The 15,501-nt window shown below is 40.5% G+C and overlaps 1 protein-coding gene across 1 annotated transcript in view; it reads left to right on the forward strand.

Moving 5' to 3' along the window:
• The window catches only part of CERS3 (ceramide synthase 3), a 79,408-nt gene that overhangs the window by 17,297 nt on the left and 46,610 nt on the right, over positions 1-15,501 (forward strand). Inside the window, exons 2-3 of the mRNA XM_054561985.1 lie at positions 4,503-4,676; positions 12,612-12,723. Coding sequence (XP_054417960.1) covers positions 4,504-4,676; positions 12,612-12,723 — 285 coding nt within the window. The 5' untranslated portion in view covers position 4,503. The remainder of the gene's footprint in view (positions 1-4,502; positions 4,677-12,611; positions 12,724-15,501) is intronic.

Genomic DNA, 15,501 nt, shown 5'->3' on the forward strand with positions numbered 1-15,501 from the left:
TGCCAGAAAGGCATAGAGTTCAGCCAAATCAATAAAGATGAGAGATGGACTGCAAGTTTAATGTGTGAGTCAAACTGTCCAAAAAGTGACTGAGTCACAGGCAGGGTCCCTGAATGACAGATTCATTGTTGCAAGGGCTCAGGGTTTGTTTTCAGAGCAGTCATCTGTGAGGCTTTAAAAATGCAGGTATGTCTCCATCTCAGTCCTTTCTAATTCTCTTTCCATCTGGGCATTGTTGAAGCATTGCAGTACTTAGACACTTAACGCAGCACGAAGAGATCATCCGCTCACTGTGTCGGGCATTGGTTTTGCATCCCACCCAGCACCTTTTTGAGGGAGGCCAGCAACCTCTTGCACCCTGAACAATAGCAACAAAAAGCCTAAAGTTAACCGTGACAACGAGGGCCACTATCTGGTTCAAAGTTTAGGCAAAGCAGGAGCAAAAACGGGGGAGAAAGGAAGGGGACAAATGAGTGCCCATTGTCAGCAAGATGAGATCAGAGGCTAAAGAGAAGGAGAAAGTGACAAATGCTATAGGCTGCCAGCCCCTCCTCAGTTATTCAAGGGCATCCCCGCTTCTCCATTTAACCTGTAGAAGAAAACTTAATCCAGGCACCTCTGCTAAATTTAAGGTTCAGACGACTGAATTGGAGCTATCAGCTTCATTTCCAGGAGGGTGGGGAAAGTGCTAGGTGTATCAGACAGCGCCCTTGGTTGCAGGCAACTGAATCCACCCCTTTCTTACTGTCACAAACAAAGGACTTTATTGGAAGTGACTCACAGCGTTGCAGGAGGGTGGTGGACCGGACTTGGGTGACAGCAGAAACCAAGGAGATGAGGAAGGCCAAGAAGCCGAGAGACAACTGTCTCTTCAGCTGCAGCTGCAGCCCAGGCCGGATGCCATCTGCTGCTGCTGGATATCGCTATTGCTCCAGGCTCAGAGTCCCGAGAAAAGCATCCAGTTGGCCAAGCCTAGGCCATCCCAGGCCGGCCGCCAGCAAAAGGAGAACTGTCCACCTTGGCTTGTGCAGTGGGAAAGGCATTGCACCAACTCCACTCAACAGCGGCGGTTTCCCTGCTACTGTGAGGCCGGGTGCTGGGCTACCTCCAAATGGCGCGTGCGGCATGCTGGGGTCTGGGCAAGGCGACTCTTAAGGATGCCAGAGGTGCCGGCACAGGCCTGTGGCCTTAGCACGGGGAGGCGCATAGCACAAGAGGTTTCGCTTTGATGGCGTCCAGCTTATCTGTTTTATATTTTGGCATTTCGCTTTTGGTGTCCTATGTAAGAAGGCTTTGCCTAACCCAAGATCATGAAGATCTACTCCTTGATAGTCTTCGAAGAGTTTCATTATGTTAGCCTTTATTTGTAGGTCTGTGTTTCATTTTGCATTGATTTTTGCGTATGCTGTAAAGAAGCGATCGTTAACTCTTTTGAAGGAGCAATAATTGATGTTAGGTGGCAGCATGTGAAGAAAGAATGAATAATGTAGATTTGCTTTTTTTTCTCAGTTTGAACTGCGTTTTCCAGGGGTCCACCCTCAACTTCTGAATTCTTTCTATCTCTATTTTCCTTTAAATGTTTTTGGCTATTGGGTATTAAAGTCGCTATGGCTCTCATCACATCTTGATTCATTGCTTGCATGTGGTGCACAGGGCATTTGTTCAGAGCAGCCAACTCCTACATAATCATCATAAGCTATTTATTTAATTCTTCAATTAGAATTTTTTAGCTATTTTATTATTCACTAAATTATAAATACTATAATAAATACCAATTAGAAATATTTATATTTGACCCTGGACAGAATAATCTACACTTCCTAGAGTCATGGGTTAGGAACAAGCCAACTATTTTGTATAACAATTATTATAACCATATCAAAAGCAAGTCTAACCCATTGTCATTGTTATTTGTCCCCCAAGTCCTAGTCTGTTAAATTTGGAGCCAATAAAGTAATAAACCTGCTAAGGCAAACTTCTAGGAAAAAATATCTTGGCCCTTGCAGGAGTACCTTGTTCTGATGCACGAGGGACAGGGCCTGGTAGAGAGAGACTCCCGTGGTCTGGGTTGGTTTCTAAGATCTGTAGGAAGTTTGAATTTTAGGTGAAGTTTGACTCGCACCTCCTGTTGTTCTGAGCCTTATCTGGCTGAGCCTCTCAGAACGAATTTCCTCCTGTGGCCACTTATGGCAGGTGGCCCAGGCGAAAAAGCTCGAATCCTCAGTTCCCTTACCAAGGTGTGTTTGTTCCTCCTTCCCAACACCTGCTTCATCAGCCTCGCTGCCTCCGGATCCACGTCGGTGCTGACTCAGCTGTGAGCGCCTCCTGAATCTGGGATCACCCCTTCCTTCCGGCGGCCCCATAGCCTGACAGACAGGATGTGTTCAATGTATCTTGATCATCATCAGTGCTGCACCATATTTGCACAGCTTTGCAACTCTATTAGTGGGATCTATCCTCCCCCAGGGCAGAATGATAGTAAAATGATTAGTATGTGCGGGGGGGGGGCATCTTTGCTCCTCCACACCTCGTAGGTGTGGCTGGGCCTGAGACGGTGCTACTTAGGATGAGCCATCTCTGAACAGCGGAGGCGAGATGAAATGAGGTGGCCGTCCTCTCCCCATGGTTCGCCAATGAGTTTTGGCGTGGGTTTTCTGAAGGACACGGGGGTCCGCACTCTGGAACTCTTCCTACTATGGAGTCCAAATCCAAAGGCAGTGCTCTGCTCGGAGCCTCCCTCTGACAGCCTTCCCGTCCCCTCAGGTCCTCTGTCCCCACTGTTCTCTATCCCCGGTCTCTTGAGTTTTTTACCCTTCCCCTAGATGTCACTTCTCCCCAGGCCTCCCTTTCTTCCTACCCAGCTCGGGTCTCGGGTGCGCTCTCATGAACGACATTCTTCCTCAGTTCCCTGATGCCTCTGCCCTAGCGCAAGCCTTCCCGTGTCCCACTGTGCCTCGTGCTGAAGCTCCCGGTCACCCTCCAGTCTTCCTTTCTCCTGATACGTGTTCCACACCACGGCCAGCAGAGCTGCCACGCCTCTGGCCAGGGGCCATGTGGGGTGGGACCCAGCCCTCATTCTGCTGGGTAGAAACCTGCCCACAGAAGATACCATCCTCTACTTGCTACAGAGACAGCATATGGGCTCAGAGAGAACCTGGCTGCCAAAGCGACCTTTTCTAAACTACCCAACCATTTTACTCCTCCGTGTGCTGCTCAGCGTTGGGTTCCAGCAGCTAACGCCCAAGCTCCCTAGCATGGAGTACAGGCCCTCTACGACCCAGCCTTACCTGTTTCACCAGCCTCTTGATGAGAGTGACCATGTGATTCACTGCCCACTCTGGACCTCTTCTGAAAGGAAGGAGGTGCTATTAATAGTTATGCCAGGATGACAAACGGAGGCTCGGGGCACCTCTGTGTAACCCAGCACCGCACACCTCGCAGTCCTGGGCTGTAGAGTACCGAACCGAGGGTTTGTTCCCATGAGTATCATGATATTTACAAAGCAAGGAGGTTTTGATAGAGTTATTTTGACCACTGTGTTTGAATTGTAGGACATTTTGATTCCTTCCTCTGATTAACTTTTAAAAGATGAAATCCAAACATCCTTAGGGTCAAAGTGTCAAGATTAAAATGGTCACAGCCTATACAATGAGGTTAGGACATCTAATTCTATATTCTATATTGCTGGGTTCTCTCCCTAAAACTTATATTCCCTCCTCCCCATTTTTCTGCCATTCCCTGGTTTATTTCTACTAATTGTTCAAGACATCTCAAGGATCATCTGTTCCAATGGCCTTTTCCTGACACTTCCTGGCTGGGCTAGTGCCCACCATCTTTTTCCCACAGCACCCTGTATATACCTTTTCTATTGTACCTAAAAAATAATGCGTCAAAGTCGTCTGTTCAGGCCTGCCTTGCCCACCAGATCTCAGGTCCTTAAGGAGGAAATGCTGTCTTTTTAATCTTTGAATCCTCAGTGCTACCACAGTGCTTCACACATAGGAGAATCTGATAAATATTTGTTGATGTGGACTAATTGGAACTTACTGTAATAGGAAGTAAAATGTGCTTGCTCTTTGTTTGCAAGAGAAGTTCTTGGGATTCTAATAAAGATTTATACACTATTTGGACCTTTCATGAGGTTGACCTTTGGCGTGTTGAAGTTGTAGAGATTACCATTACTTCTCATACCATAGAATCATACAGAGGAAGATGCATACCTGTAACATTAACAAATCTTGTACAGAAAGTATGAGCAGTGGTGTGTTAAACTTCAGTTTGCCCAACATGGCCAAAATGGCTCTGTGAGTATTGGCAGTGCAATTATTGTTTAATGCAATGAAGAGTCATGAACATCAATACCATCAATAATAGTATTCCATTCTCACCTTGTTTCTTTTTTCCAGAATTCCCTGGTCTAGGCATTTTGAGTAAAGGTGCTCAATGTTATCTCAATGTTGTTTGTTTTACAAGTCTAATGCATTCTTTTTCTGTCTCTTTAGAATGTTTCAGACGTTTAAAGACTGGTTTTGGTTGGAAAGATTCTGGCTTCCAACGACAATAAAGTGGTCAGATCTTGAAGATCATGATGGACTTGTCTTTGTAAAACCCTCTCATTTGTATATGACAATTCCATATGCTTTTGGCTTGCTGATTATCAGACATTTCTTTGAAAAGTAAGTATTGTTTGTGTGTCTTCCCCTCCCTTTCCCCTTCTTTGTCTCAACTCTAGAATAGTAGAATTTTGGTAAGATCCATAAGAATCTGTTGTTCAGAGGTTGCCACTCACGGGCTACCGACTCTTGGGGAGTTCAGGAAATCAAAAGCACGCCAAATGGTATCTAGAAGCTGAACAAATAAAAATTAGAAACAAGTGCTTGAGGGGTGGGAGGAGAGAGATAATGGGAAAGAAGGAGAAGGGTCTAGTCAAGGAACATGTACAAAGGACCCATGGTGATGGACAACAGAGTGGGGATTGGCTGGGGGAGCAGGGATGGGCGGGGCATAGGACAGCAATGGGGGAAAACTGGGACAATTGTAATTGAACAATTAAAAAAAGAAAATTGAGGTTGAGAGGTTAAGTATCACAGAGCTTATTAGTGTCATTGCCAGTGTGGGAACCTCGTTTGTCTCCCACAGGCCATGGCGTCTCACAAAAGACATGGATTTCCAGGAAGGCAGTGTTAGAAGAGGCTATGGCTAGGGGGTGCATTATCATTGTAGAATGCCTATAAAATAGCAAAAATGCCTCATTAAAGATCAAATTTAGTATTGCTCTATCGCATAGTTTATTTTAAAGGTTTATGTAAAGTTTTAATAGCAGCGCTTAGGTCCAAAGTATAAGGAAATCAAAGAAAAAAAATATAAATTTGCTTTCTCAGGAAAAGTAAACTTCTTTTTCTTAATTTAATTTAAATAGATATTACTTTCAACCTTTTTATTAAAACTGTGCTAGTGTTATGATAATAGGAGATAAATGTTCATCTATAATCTCTGTAGTTGTCTCTCTTTCAAAAAACTGTTATTAGCACATAATTTTTTTGGAGCAAAAAGAATACTTGAATGTCAGGAGTTGGAAAAACTTAAGACAAAATCTGATAAAGATCATTTTGTCCAAGACTAACTGTAATGCAGATCATATGTTTATAACCATTTGCAGGGTCCTTATCTCGAGAGTTAGTTTGACCAACTCTGTTTCCTGGACTCTCCAAAAGGTTTCTGTACAAATAACAACCTCACGTGGGCCAAAAATGTGCCATTCCTATCGGGAGGAGGAAGAGAAAGCCCCCGGACACCACGAAACCCTAGCGGAGAACATTTGAGAGTGTTCTTCCTTTTTGACAGTTAATTCTACTTTTTAACTTATATATTTGGATTTGTCAAAGAATGTGTAAATAAGTAAAGTAGAATTTTGCCACTGTACTACCAAATTAGCAAATTATTCTTTCCCGTCCTAAAGTGCTTACTTTTCTTGCAGAGTGTCGGGTGATCTTTGAATTTGACATCCAGGTCCTCTACCTATTTGCATTGTAGATTTTCTGCTTTTTTTTTTTTTTTTTTTTTTTTGTGGACAGCTCCATCTTTTTATGTTTCAGTGAGGACAGTGAACTAGAAAATTCTTTTGGATGCCAAAGCAGCACAGCCATGGAGGACCAGTTTGTCTTGGTCTTGGCCTCACCAATAATCAGGAAGGAATCCAGTCCTCTTGTAATTCCTAGGACCATTGCTAATGCATCTCAAGTGACTAAGTAAAGTCTGTCTCCTCCTATGTCTTTCTAATTTTAACTCCCAGTAACTCGCCCTTAACTTTTTCCATTCTATGACACTACAGAACACTATGTGTTGTTCTACTAGTCTCGTAGCTCTTTTAGTGCAATAGAAATAAGGAAAAATTAACATGGAAGAGCAATCAGGCTTTTTGAAGTGTAAATTCATTTCTTTCCAGGGCTTCCATATCATTTGTATTAGATTAAACCACTAATAAATAAAATATTACTGACACCTTACATTAGAATAGAAACTTATAGTTTAAGAAGTACATAAAATCACAAATGATGGAATCTCAGTGGAGAAAATGAGAGGGAAGTGACCCAGCCAAGGTCAGACAAGAAGTATGTAAGGAGTGGGTCTGGGACTTGCACCCACATGTTATGACACCAGGTCCAAGGGTGCTGGCTTTTTATTTTCCCCCTACTGGTTCTTCCTGGACTTTCACAGCAGAAGTACTCCTGATGGCAAAAGAGAATAAATTAATATCTCTTGGGAATACAGAAGACATAGCCTAAAGGGTTAATAGCAAATGTGAAATGTTCTGAAATGCCATTTTTAAAAAAAGATTTTATTTTTATTTTTTAGAGAGAGGGGAAGGGAGGGAGAAAGAGGAGAGAAACATTGTTGAGAGAGAGAAACATTAATCTGTTGCCTCTCACATGCCCCCAACCAGGGACTCAGCTGGCAGCCCAGGCATGTGCCCTGACCGGAATCAAACCAACAGCGCCCAACCCACTGAGCCACACTGGTCAGGGTTAAACTATCTTAAAAATTCATGTAAATTTGATGCCAAGTTCCAGCATATTCTATGATATGTTTATCACAAGAGAGCTTCCTTCTTTTGTTCTAGGAATTGTGACCAGGACTTGTGATTTGGCTGCCCATTTTTATCCTTTAGCACTAGCCAGGAGACATTGAAGGCCGGGAAGTAATGTCCCTTCTTTTTTCTAGACAGAGAGCAAGGGTGGAGAGACAGAACTGATAAAGGACAAACAAGTACATCTCCTGAAAGTGACTGACATTTGCTGTGTGCTTTAGGGTTTCCTTTCCTTACAAATTCTAGTTTGTGGCTTATGTTTGGTTTTCTTTTTTGGTCTAGAATAGCAGTTTCTAACTAGTGTATCCAGTCTCTTCTATGTATTCTTTTAAGTGTCTGAAGTGTGATCTAAAGGGGATCTAAGCTACTCAACTTTAAATACTTGTGAAATAAACACATTCTGTCACAGTAAATTGGGTCCCCAGAAGAGTCCAAGGCAGGGGTGGAGTTGGTAAAATGAGAAGGTCATCTTGTTTTCTTTCACTTAGTCTGCAATGAATAGATTCCCCACCTCTGCCACCTCTACTTGGCCACATAGGGCATGATGGGATAGCACACCCATCATCCTTTAAAGGAGGACAGGTGTAGCAGTGTACAGCAGTTCAAAAACCATTGTTCCTGGCCTCAACTGAAACAGTCTCTCAATCCACACATTAGACTAAGTGTTATTTGGGATTCTATTGCTCCAGATATTTTGTTTTCTCCCATAAAACCCTCTGATCAATTTCTGGTCAAAGAGCCTTTGAATCCTTAGGAGCAAGGAAGCAATCTTATGCCAGTAGGCTATTGTTTCTATTTAGGAGAATTACTTAAGCTTCATATGTTTAGTATTTGCCTAGGCCTGCCTTCCTATTATTCAATGAAATAATATTGAAGAGGTGAGAGGGAGCTCCTGGGATTGAGAGGCTTTGGCTCATAGGTAACCCACGTGGTGCCGGGTTATGGAGGAGCGCTTAGGGTACCTGAACGGGGCCTTTGGGTGGCCCATATCTGCGCTAGTAGCAAGCCTAGGACCCTTTCCTGGTGACAAACCTCACTCTGAACCATTTACGTGGGAGCAGAAGTTCTTGTTCTTCTTTCTTGGACTTTTTTCTATTCCACAGCAATAAAATGAAAGTCTAAGCAAGTTAATATCTAAGGTCCTTATAGAGGTTAGGCTTGTCATTTCCCTTCTGTGTGCAGTTCAGTTTATCAAATATTTATTGTGATTCTTTATTCTCTCCTTTTACAAAATAGATTTTTAATTACATACCTATTCATATTCACTTACCCTTACATTAGATGAAGTGATCGATTTTCTAGATCGATTTGAAAAGGAAGGACAATGCTGAAGTAGAAAACCATGTTTATGTATTTCCCCTGTTGTATGGAAAATGCTATTTCTGTGCTTGAAGCCTGGACATGTTAAAAAACAAGACCGTGTTTCTCTTTCTTGTTTAAATTAATATAGATTTGTTCTTCATATCAGCAAGTGTGCTATGGATGTCTGTTTATCCACTGTGTGTACTTATGCACACGCTTCCTCTCACGTGACCATTCAGAGGGGAATGTTATATACTTCATTTGGCTCTGAGATTGGCTCTGTTCCCTTACCGCATAGGACTTCTTGGCTTGATTCAACTGTTTTTTCATTTTTCCTAACTTCTTCATTTCTAACATTTGAGGAGATAGCATTGAGTGATTATGATTGAGAACACGACCATATTGAACCATTTTGTATTTGTGTTATTCTACTAGTAAAAACAATAAGTGTGTTCTCCAATAAAAATTTTCAACTAGTAGGTTGGATAGATGCACCAATTCTATTATTTATCCAAAACCCTGTCCGATATGCTTCTTGAGACTTTGTTAGTTTTAAGAACATCTTAGTTTTTGTTTTATTTGGACCTTTTATGCAAAGAGGGAAGTAATTAATCATGTCCCTCAGATCATAGCATGCTGTCTTTGGTCTGTGCAAGACCTCTTTTGATTGATTGACTTGAATTAACTTTTTCACTAATTACCTTTTATCCCCATTTCCTATTCCCATTCCCCTCCCTGCTGGATTCTAATGTTTTTGATGGCTTTCTGTTTGTATGGCCCAGTAAAACATGTGCATAAACATAAATTGTATGTATTGTTAGTTGACATATGGTATGGTGATAAGACCCTATTCTGTTTCTTCTTTTTTTAAAGTATGGCACTATGTTTTATGATCTATCCGCATGGCTCTGTGTACATCTGGTGCATAATTAGTTTGTTTTTATATGTCTCTGAAATGTATGGGCCATTTCCAGGAGCACTTAGTCCATCTGGAAGTTGGATTGGTTTATACATTTTATCAGATTATCTTAGGAAATTTTTATTCAACTCCTATGGTTATAAAAAATGAATTGAAGGGCTAAATGATCATTCATAAGTAAAATTTCCAGCATTTAATCAAACACAGAAACTCTTAAGTCAGTATAAGAATAGGCTGACCTGGTGGGAGATAGAGCCTTTGTTAGAACTGAAGGAAGAATGAGGACTTATTATTATCTTTAAAAATCAGTTTTTTTGAGATGTGATTTACATACGATAAAGTTCATCCAAAATTTGATGCATTTTGACAAATGTATACAGTCATGTAACCATCACCACAATTGTGGCAGTTTTTCAGCTGATGAACACCTCCCTAGTACCCCATTCAGCTGGTCTCCTCCCTAAATACTGGCTCCTGCCAATCACTGACATGCTTCCGTCTGTATAATTTTTGCATCTTCTGGATTTTCTATAAATGGAATTGTATAGATTGTAATCTTTTGTGTCTGACTTCATTTCGCTTAGCATAATGCTTTGAGATTTTTTTACATTGTTATGTATGTAGTGATTCTTTTTCATTGCGAAGTAGTTTTTCATTGTGTGGATATACCGCTATTAATTCATCCTCTAATTAGTTGGAAATTTGAATTGTTTGCAATTTTTGGCTGTTATAAATAGAGCTGCTGTGAACATTTGAGTATAAGCATTTGGTCAGCATGTGCTTTTATTTCTTTCGGTAAAAAGCTAAAATGTTTGCTCTTCAAAAGACATTGTTAATGTTTTTATGTCCATAAAATGAGCAAGAAAAAGGAATGAATTTGAAATATCAGTATACTCAAATATGTGGATGGATCTCAGAAAACATTAGACCTGGTGAAGGAAGCCACATCTAAGCAACCATCTATTGTGTGAGTCCATTTAATATCCCGAAAAGTCCGTGCTATAAAGACAGAAGATGGATCAGTGGTTACCGGAGGCGGTGGTGTGAGAAAACAGGATTAACAGTAAATACGCATGAGGGGCTGTATTAGGGGATGAAAATATTCTAAAGCTGATTCATGGTGAGGACTGTACAACTTGGTAAATTTTCTTTTAAAAAAAATCACTGAATAGTATGCTTGACATAGGGGAATTACATGCTATGCAAGAAGTGCCTTAGTATTTACTTTTAAAAGAAATAAATAAAATGAAAAGGCAAACCGTAGACTGGGAGAAAATATGTAGAAAACATATATCTGCTGAAGGACTTAAATTCAGAATATGTAAAAAAACTTATGTTACTCACTAATAAACAAAAAAGTAACGATTTTAAAAATGGGCAAAAGATTTGAGCAGTTCTGAAAATTCTCTCCATAAGGGCAATCAGAAAGCTAACAAATGTTGTCAAAATCAACTTTTCCAAATTCAGAATTAACCAAAGGCTTGCAATAACCCGGGGATTTTATTGAAGAAAAACAGCCAACTCTTGGAAGAAACTGGCAAGCTCCGTGGCATTTCCACTGCCCTGTTCCTGCCCTGCCCCCTGCACCCCCGTGAGAGCCTGGCCGCACCAGCAGCAGCCTGCAGTTTCAGTGGAAACCCGCAGCCCTGCAGCCGTCGCAGGCAAGGGAACAGTGATGCTTCAAAGCGTTGTTGCCAGAGAACTGCCACTCTCTGACCTGTCTAGTGGTTCTCTGGAAGACATGATTCACCTCTTCACAGGCTGTCTTTATGGGACCTGACTCAGAACTTGCCCCTGAGAAAACCCTTTTCCTTGCTGGTGCTTGTCTAAAACAATTAGAGGCAACTGATTAACTTTGAGAAGGCGTAGCTGGAAAATAGGATGTCCATAGGGGACTTTGAAAAGCTCTGACATATTTTTGGAAATCAGAGGCTGTTTGCATTTGCAGAGCTTTGCGCATGCTGAGGCTATCCATGTGTTCACAAAAAAACATGGGAAAACCCTAAGTCCGTACATCTGGATGACCTTGAGGCTTTGTGCAAACTGGAAGTGAAGGCTAAGGCAGAGTTGTCAACCGCCTTCGATGTAGAAGATTAACAAGGAAATAGGAGACTTGATCCATACTATAAATAAAATCAACCTAACAGACATATATAGGATACACCACCCATTACCAACAGCAGAATGTGCATTCTTCTCAGGAGCACCAGAAACAGTCTCCAGAACAGACCATCTATGGACCCATAAAACAAGCCTCCATACGTGGAAAAGGTTTGGAATGATATAAAATATGTTTTCAGACCACAGTGAAATGAAATGAAAAATAATAACAAGGAAATTGGGAAGTTAGCAAATATATGGAAATTAAACAGCATACTTCTAAACAGTTAATGGGTCAGAGGAGAAATCACAAGGTAAATTACAAAGCACGGAGATGCATGAAAAAGAAAGCACTGCACCAAAAATGATGAGATGCAGCAAAAGCAGAGCTTAGAAGGATATTTATAGCTGTAAACACCTCTAATTGAAAAAGAAGAAAGATCTCAATTCAATAATTTAATCTTCTACTTTAGAGGAACTGGGGGAAAGAAAGGAGAGAAAACTAAACTTAAAACAAGTAGAGGTCAGGAAATAATAAAGATTACAGTAAAAAAAAAATCAATGAAAACCACTATACACCCAGGAGAATTGCTGAAATTAAAAAGACTGGCAATGCCAAGCATTGACAGGGATATGAAGTAACTGGATCTCTGGCACATTATTGGTTGGAATGCCAAATGGCACAATCACTTTGGAAAACAATGTGCCAGTTTCTCATAAAGTGAAGTATATTTACCATACCATCCATCGATCCCATTTCTAGATATTTACCCAGAACTATGACATTTTTCCTAAGTCAGAACTTCAAAATGGAACATAGTAATTAATGTAAGATAATATCACCAAATAAAACATTTAATACCAAAACTTTAATCTCTAGTAATCTTGAAAACAAAGCTCTAAGTGGCATGTCTTATCCTAACTCCTGGATCTTGTATATAAATATATTTGGATTTACATAGAATAGACTTTAGAATTGTGCAAGTATTTTATTTTTGAAGTTACTGCTTACATAAGAGGTCTCAAAATTTGTTTTCCTTGAATTTCTGCAAGGCAGATAGATGTTGGCTGTAGGCAGTCCAACGACAACATAAACCAATGACTGAGCTTCCATTTGGAATCCACAATTACAACCTGAGTCTTCTGGTGTCATTGTACATTCACTATCAGACTTTGAACTTACCGTCTTTCATATTTTTGTAGGTTTGTTGCCACACCTTTAGCAAAAGCATTTGGCATTAAAGAAGTACGAAAAGTTATACCAAACAGTGTCTTAGAGAATTTTTTCAAACATTCTACAAGGCAACCATCTCAAGTAAGTACAAGTTCTTTGCTTTTGGATTTAAAAATCTTTCTTAATGTTTCAGTCATCTGTGCCTTACCTCATCTGTGGAAGAAATCTGTCCCAGTTAACTGGCAAATGATTTGATTCATTTGGATTTTTTTATCGATAGGTTTTATAGCATTCCAAGCATAATATAAAATGACAAGTCAATATTATAATACAAAATTACAAATGTTAATAGTTGAACTATTGTGTACAACTCTAGTATTGAACACTAACAGTTAAAGATATAACTTGAGTGTGAAAATCAAATTTTAGTTTTTAGTGGATATACTTGTATACACTGTGCACTGGTAGAAAAAAAAATCACTACTAAGACAGAGTCGCCCATAGCTGACACTTGGGATGATTGTGGCGCCAGCAATACATTACCCACATTAGAAACGTGTCTATTTTGGTGACTTTCATGCAGTAGACCGTTCATTTTATCCAAGGCGTTAACACACTCAGAAATACGCTCTGCCCTTGCCTGCTCCCTAGAGACAGAGTTCTGAGAAGTCATCATTCTCTTCACGATGCAGGATGTCCTTCATGGAATGTTGTAGTATACTGCATGTTTACGTACTATAGAGAAACCTTTTGATCTAATAGTTTAAAAAAATATCCTCCAGTTAGTTCTAGTTTCTTTATACTTCCACAATTAAGTGAGAGATGAGATAAAAACCTTCTCCAAAAGTGGAACACCTTCTATGATGAATGCAGACAGTTATCACTAATAATTTTAAAAGTCAAAAGTGTATGCTAACACAGCTTTAGGACAGATGGAGTTTCAAGGTCCTGAACTTCATTTGCTGAATTCAGTTACTTCTGGGATGTTGTCTGCCATTGTGCGGGTGGGTTTCTTGCACAAAGAAGACCCACTGGGGCCACACCAGGGAGCACGAGGCAGAGTGTCCAGGATCACCCGTGACCAGCCAGCACCACCTCCACCTTCTGCCCCTGTCTCCTGTACTTGACTTCTTCCTTTTTCTCAAATGCGGACAGTCTGACAGGCTACCTCCACACCTTCTTCTTTATTTCCGCGTGCTCTGAAAGAGTGTGCAGCTGTTCGTCTAAATACTGTCGTCACCGCTAATGAAAATAATGCCTAAACATCCTTTTTTTACACCTTTCAGAAGGGAAATTATGGAGCCGTGTTTATGAAAAATTAGGACTCTTTCACAAGGTCCTTATCCTCCTGTTTCTGTTTGAGAGTAACTACCTTTGGTCGCACCTTGCATAGAACATGAATAACAGTGCTGGGCTCTCAGTGGCCTGGCCTGCTTGCTATATAGCAAGAGCTTCAAGCCGACTTTTTAGGAGATTTAAACTTATGCAGAAAATTTGGTCTTCATCAAGTTTCCCTGCTTTGGAGAGATAGTAGCCATGTGCCAGTTAAAGAAAAACTAAGAAAAGCTGAAAGAGATTTAGGGATTAGGTAACCTTTTTTCTTCATGTCTGAGGTGGGGAAACTAAGGCCTCATAAGAGGAAACGAGATGCCTGGGTCCTGCAGCTGATTAGCGGCTGAATTATAACTGGAACCTGGTCCTCAGCTCCCTGACCAGTGCTGTCCCTGTTGTGCCCAAGTGACTCCTTCATCTGTGAGTAGAATATTAAAATTTTATTTCAAAGGCCGGAACAACTGTAGTAATTGTTCTAACTCAATATGCATAGTATGCATATTTGCATCAGGTGAAAGCAGAAATGTTATACACCAACCCCAAACCAAGAAGAGGAAAGAAAATAAGATTTCTGAGTTACATTGTTTGTAGATTATAAAATTGAAACTGTATTTGCATCACAGGTGAGGATAACAAGTTGTCCAAAAAAATGCCCAAAGGTTACAAGTACTAGAACTTGGGAAGACAGGATATAATAGGGGAAGGCAAAGTACATGACTTAATAGTAATTTCAGATGTAGAAACAAAATAATCTCATAATATCTCCCATATTAACTTGGCCAATGTCATACAAACAGCATTTTGTCTGTATTTTGTCATATAGATAGCCATAAATTTGGCTGAGGTAAGACAAGTTGTTGGGGGGAACTAAAAAAAGTTTTGTGCTGTTTCAAGATACAAGTATTACCTCAAAGTATTCCAAAGCTATAATGGCAGAATATTGCAGTGCTAATACATGTGGACAACACATGACTTTACTAAAACAATTTTGAGTACATGGATGAGAGGATGCTTCTTTAGCTCTTGCTGACTGCACCAATAAAAACAAAAATATTTCAATATATACAGTATCGGTTCTGGGCTGGTTAGCACAGAAGGGTATAACATGGTATTGATGAGGCCCCAAAATACTCTACACATCATCTTCCCATGAGAGTTCTGAGCTACGATTTTGCACAATTCTTTTGTGCCTGTGTATGTGCAGCTGTGTGTCCATTATTTATATATGTGTTTATGTCTCTCTTTATATATATCTCCGTAACAACTTCAAGATGTACTGGGAGAGAGCCATGATAACAGACCAGCAGCTCTGGCCAACAGATCAATTATTCTGCTATTGATAAAATGGAGTAATGGCAGAACTTGTTATCTAGCCTTCTCCCTCAGCAAAACCTCAATGACAGCTGATGCAGAAAAATAAGTCTATAGTTCTGGGAGAAATCTCAAGAAGACATGGCGGTGTGGGGTGACAGAAAGCCCAGTGTTATGGTGCATGAGGGCATGCTAGTTTGCTAACTTGTCTCACCCACAGATCCCAACTTCCTAGAGCAGAAAGCTCTCTAGTTTGGTTTAACTTCCAGGTGAGAC

This window comes from Pteronotus mesoamericanus, unplaced genomic scaffold (genome assembly GCF_021234165.1).
Source record: "Pteronotus mesoamericanus isolate MK-2021 breed Mesoamerican mustached bat unplaced genomic scaffold, CSHL_Meso_final scaffold_582, whole genome shotgun sequence".
Lineage (NCBI taxonomy): Eukaryota > Metazoa > Chordata > Mammalia > Chiroptera > Mormoopidae > Pteronotus > Pteronotus mesoamericanus.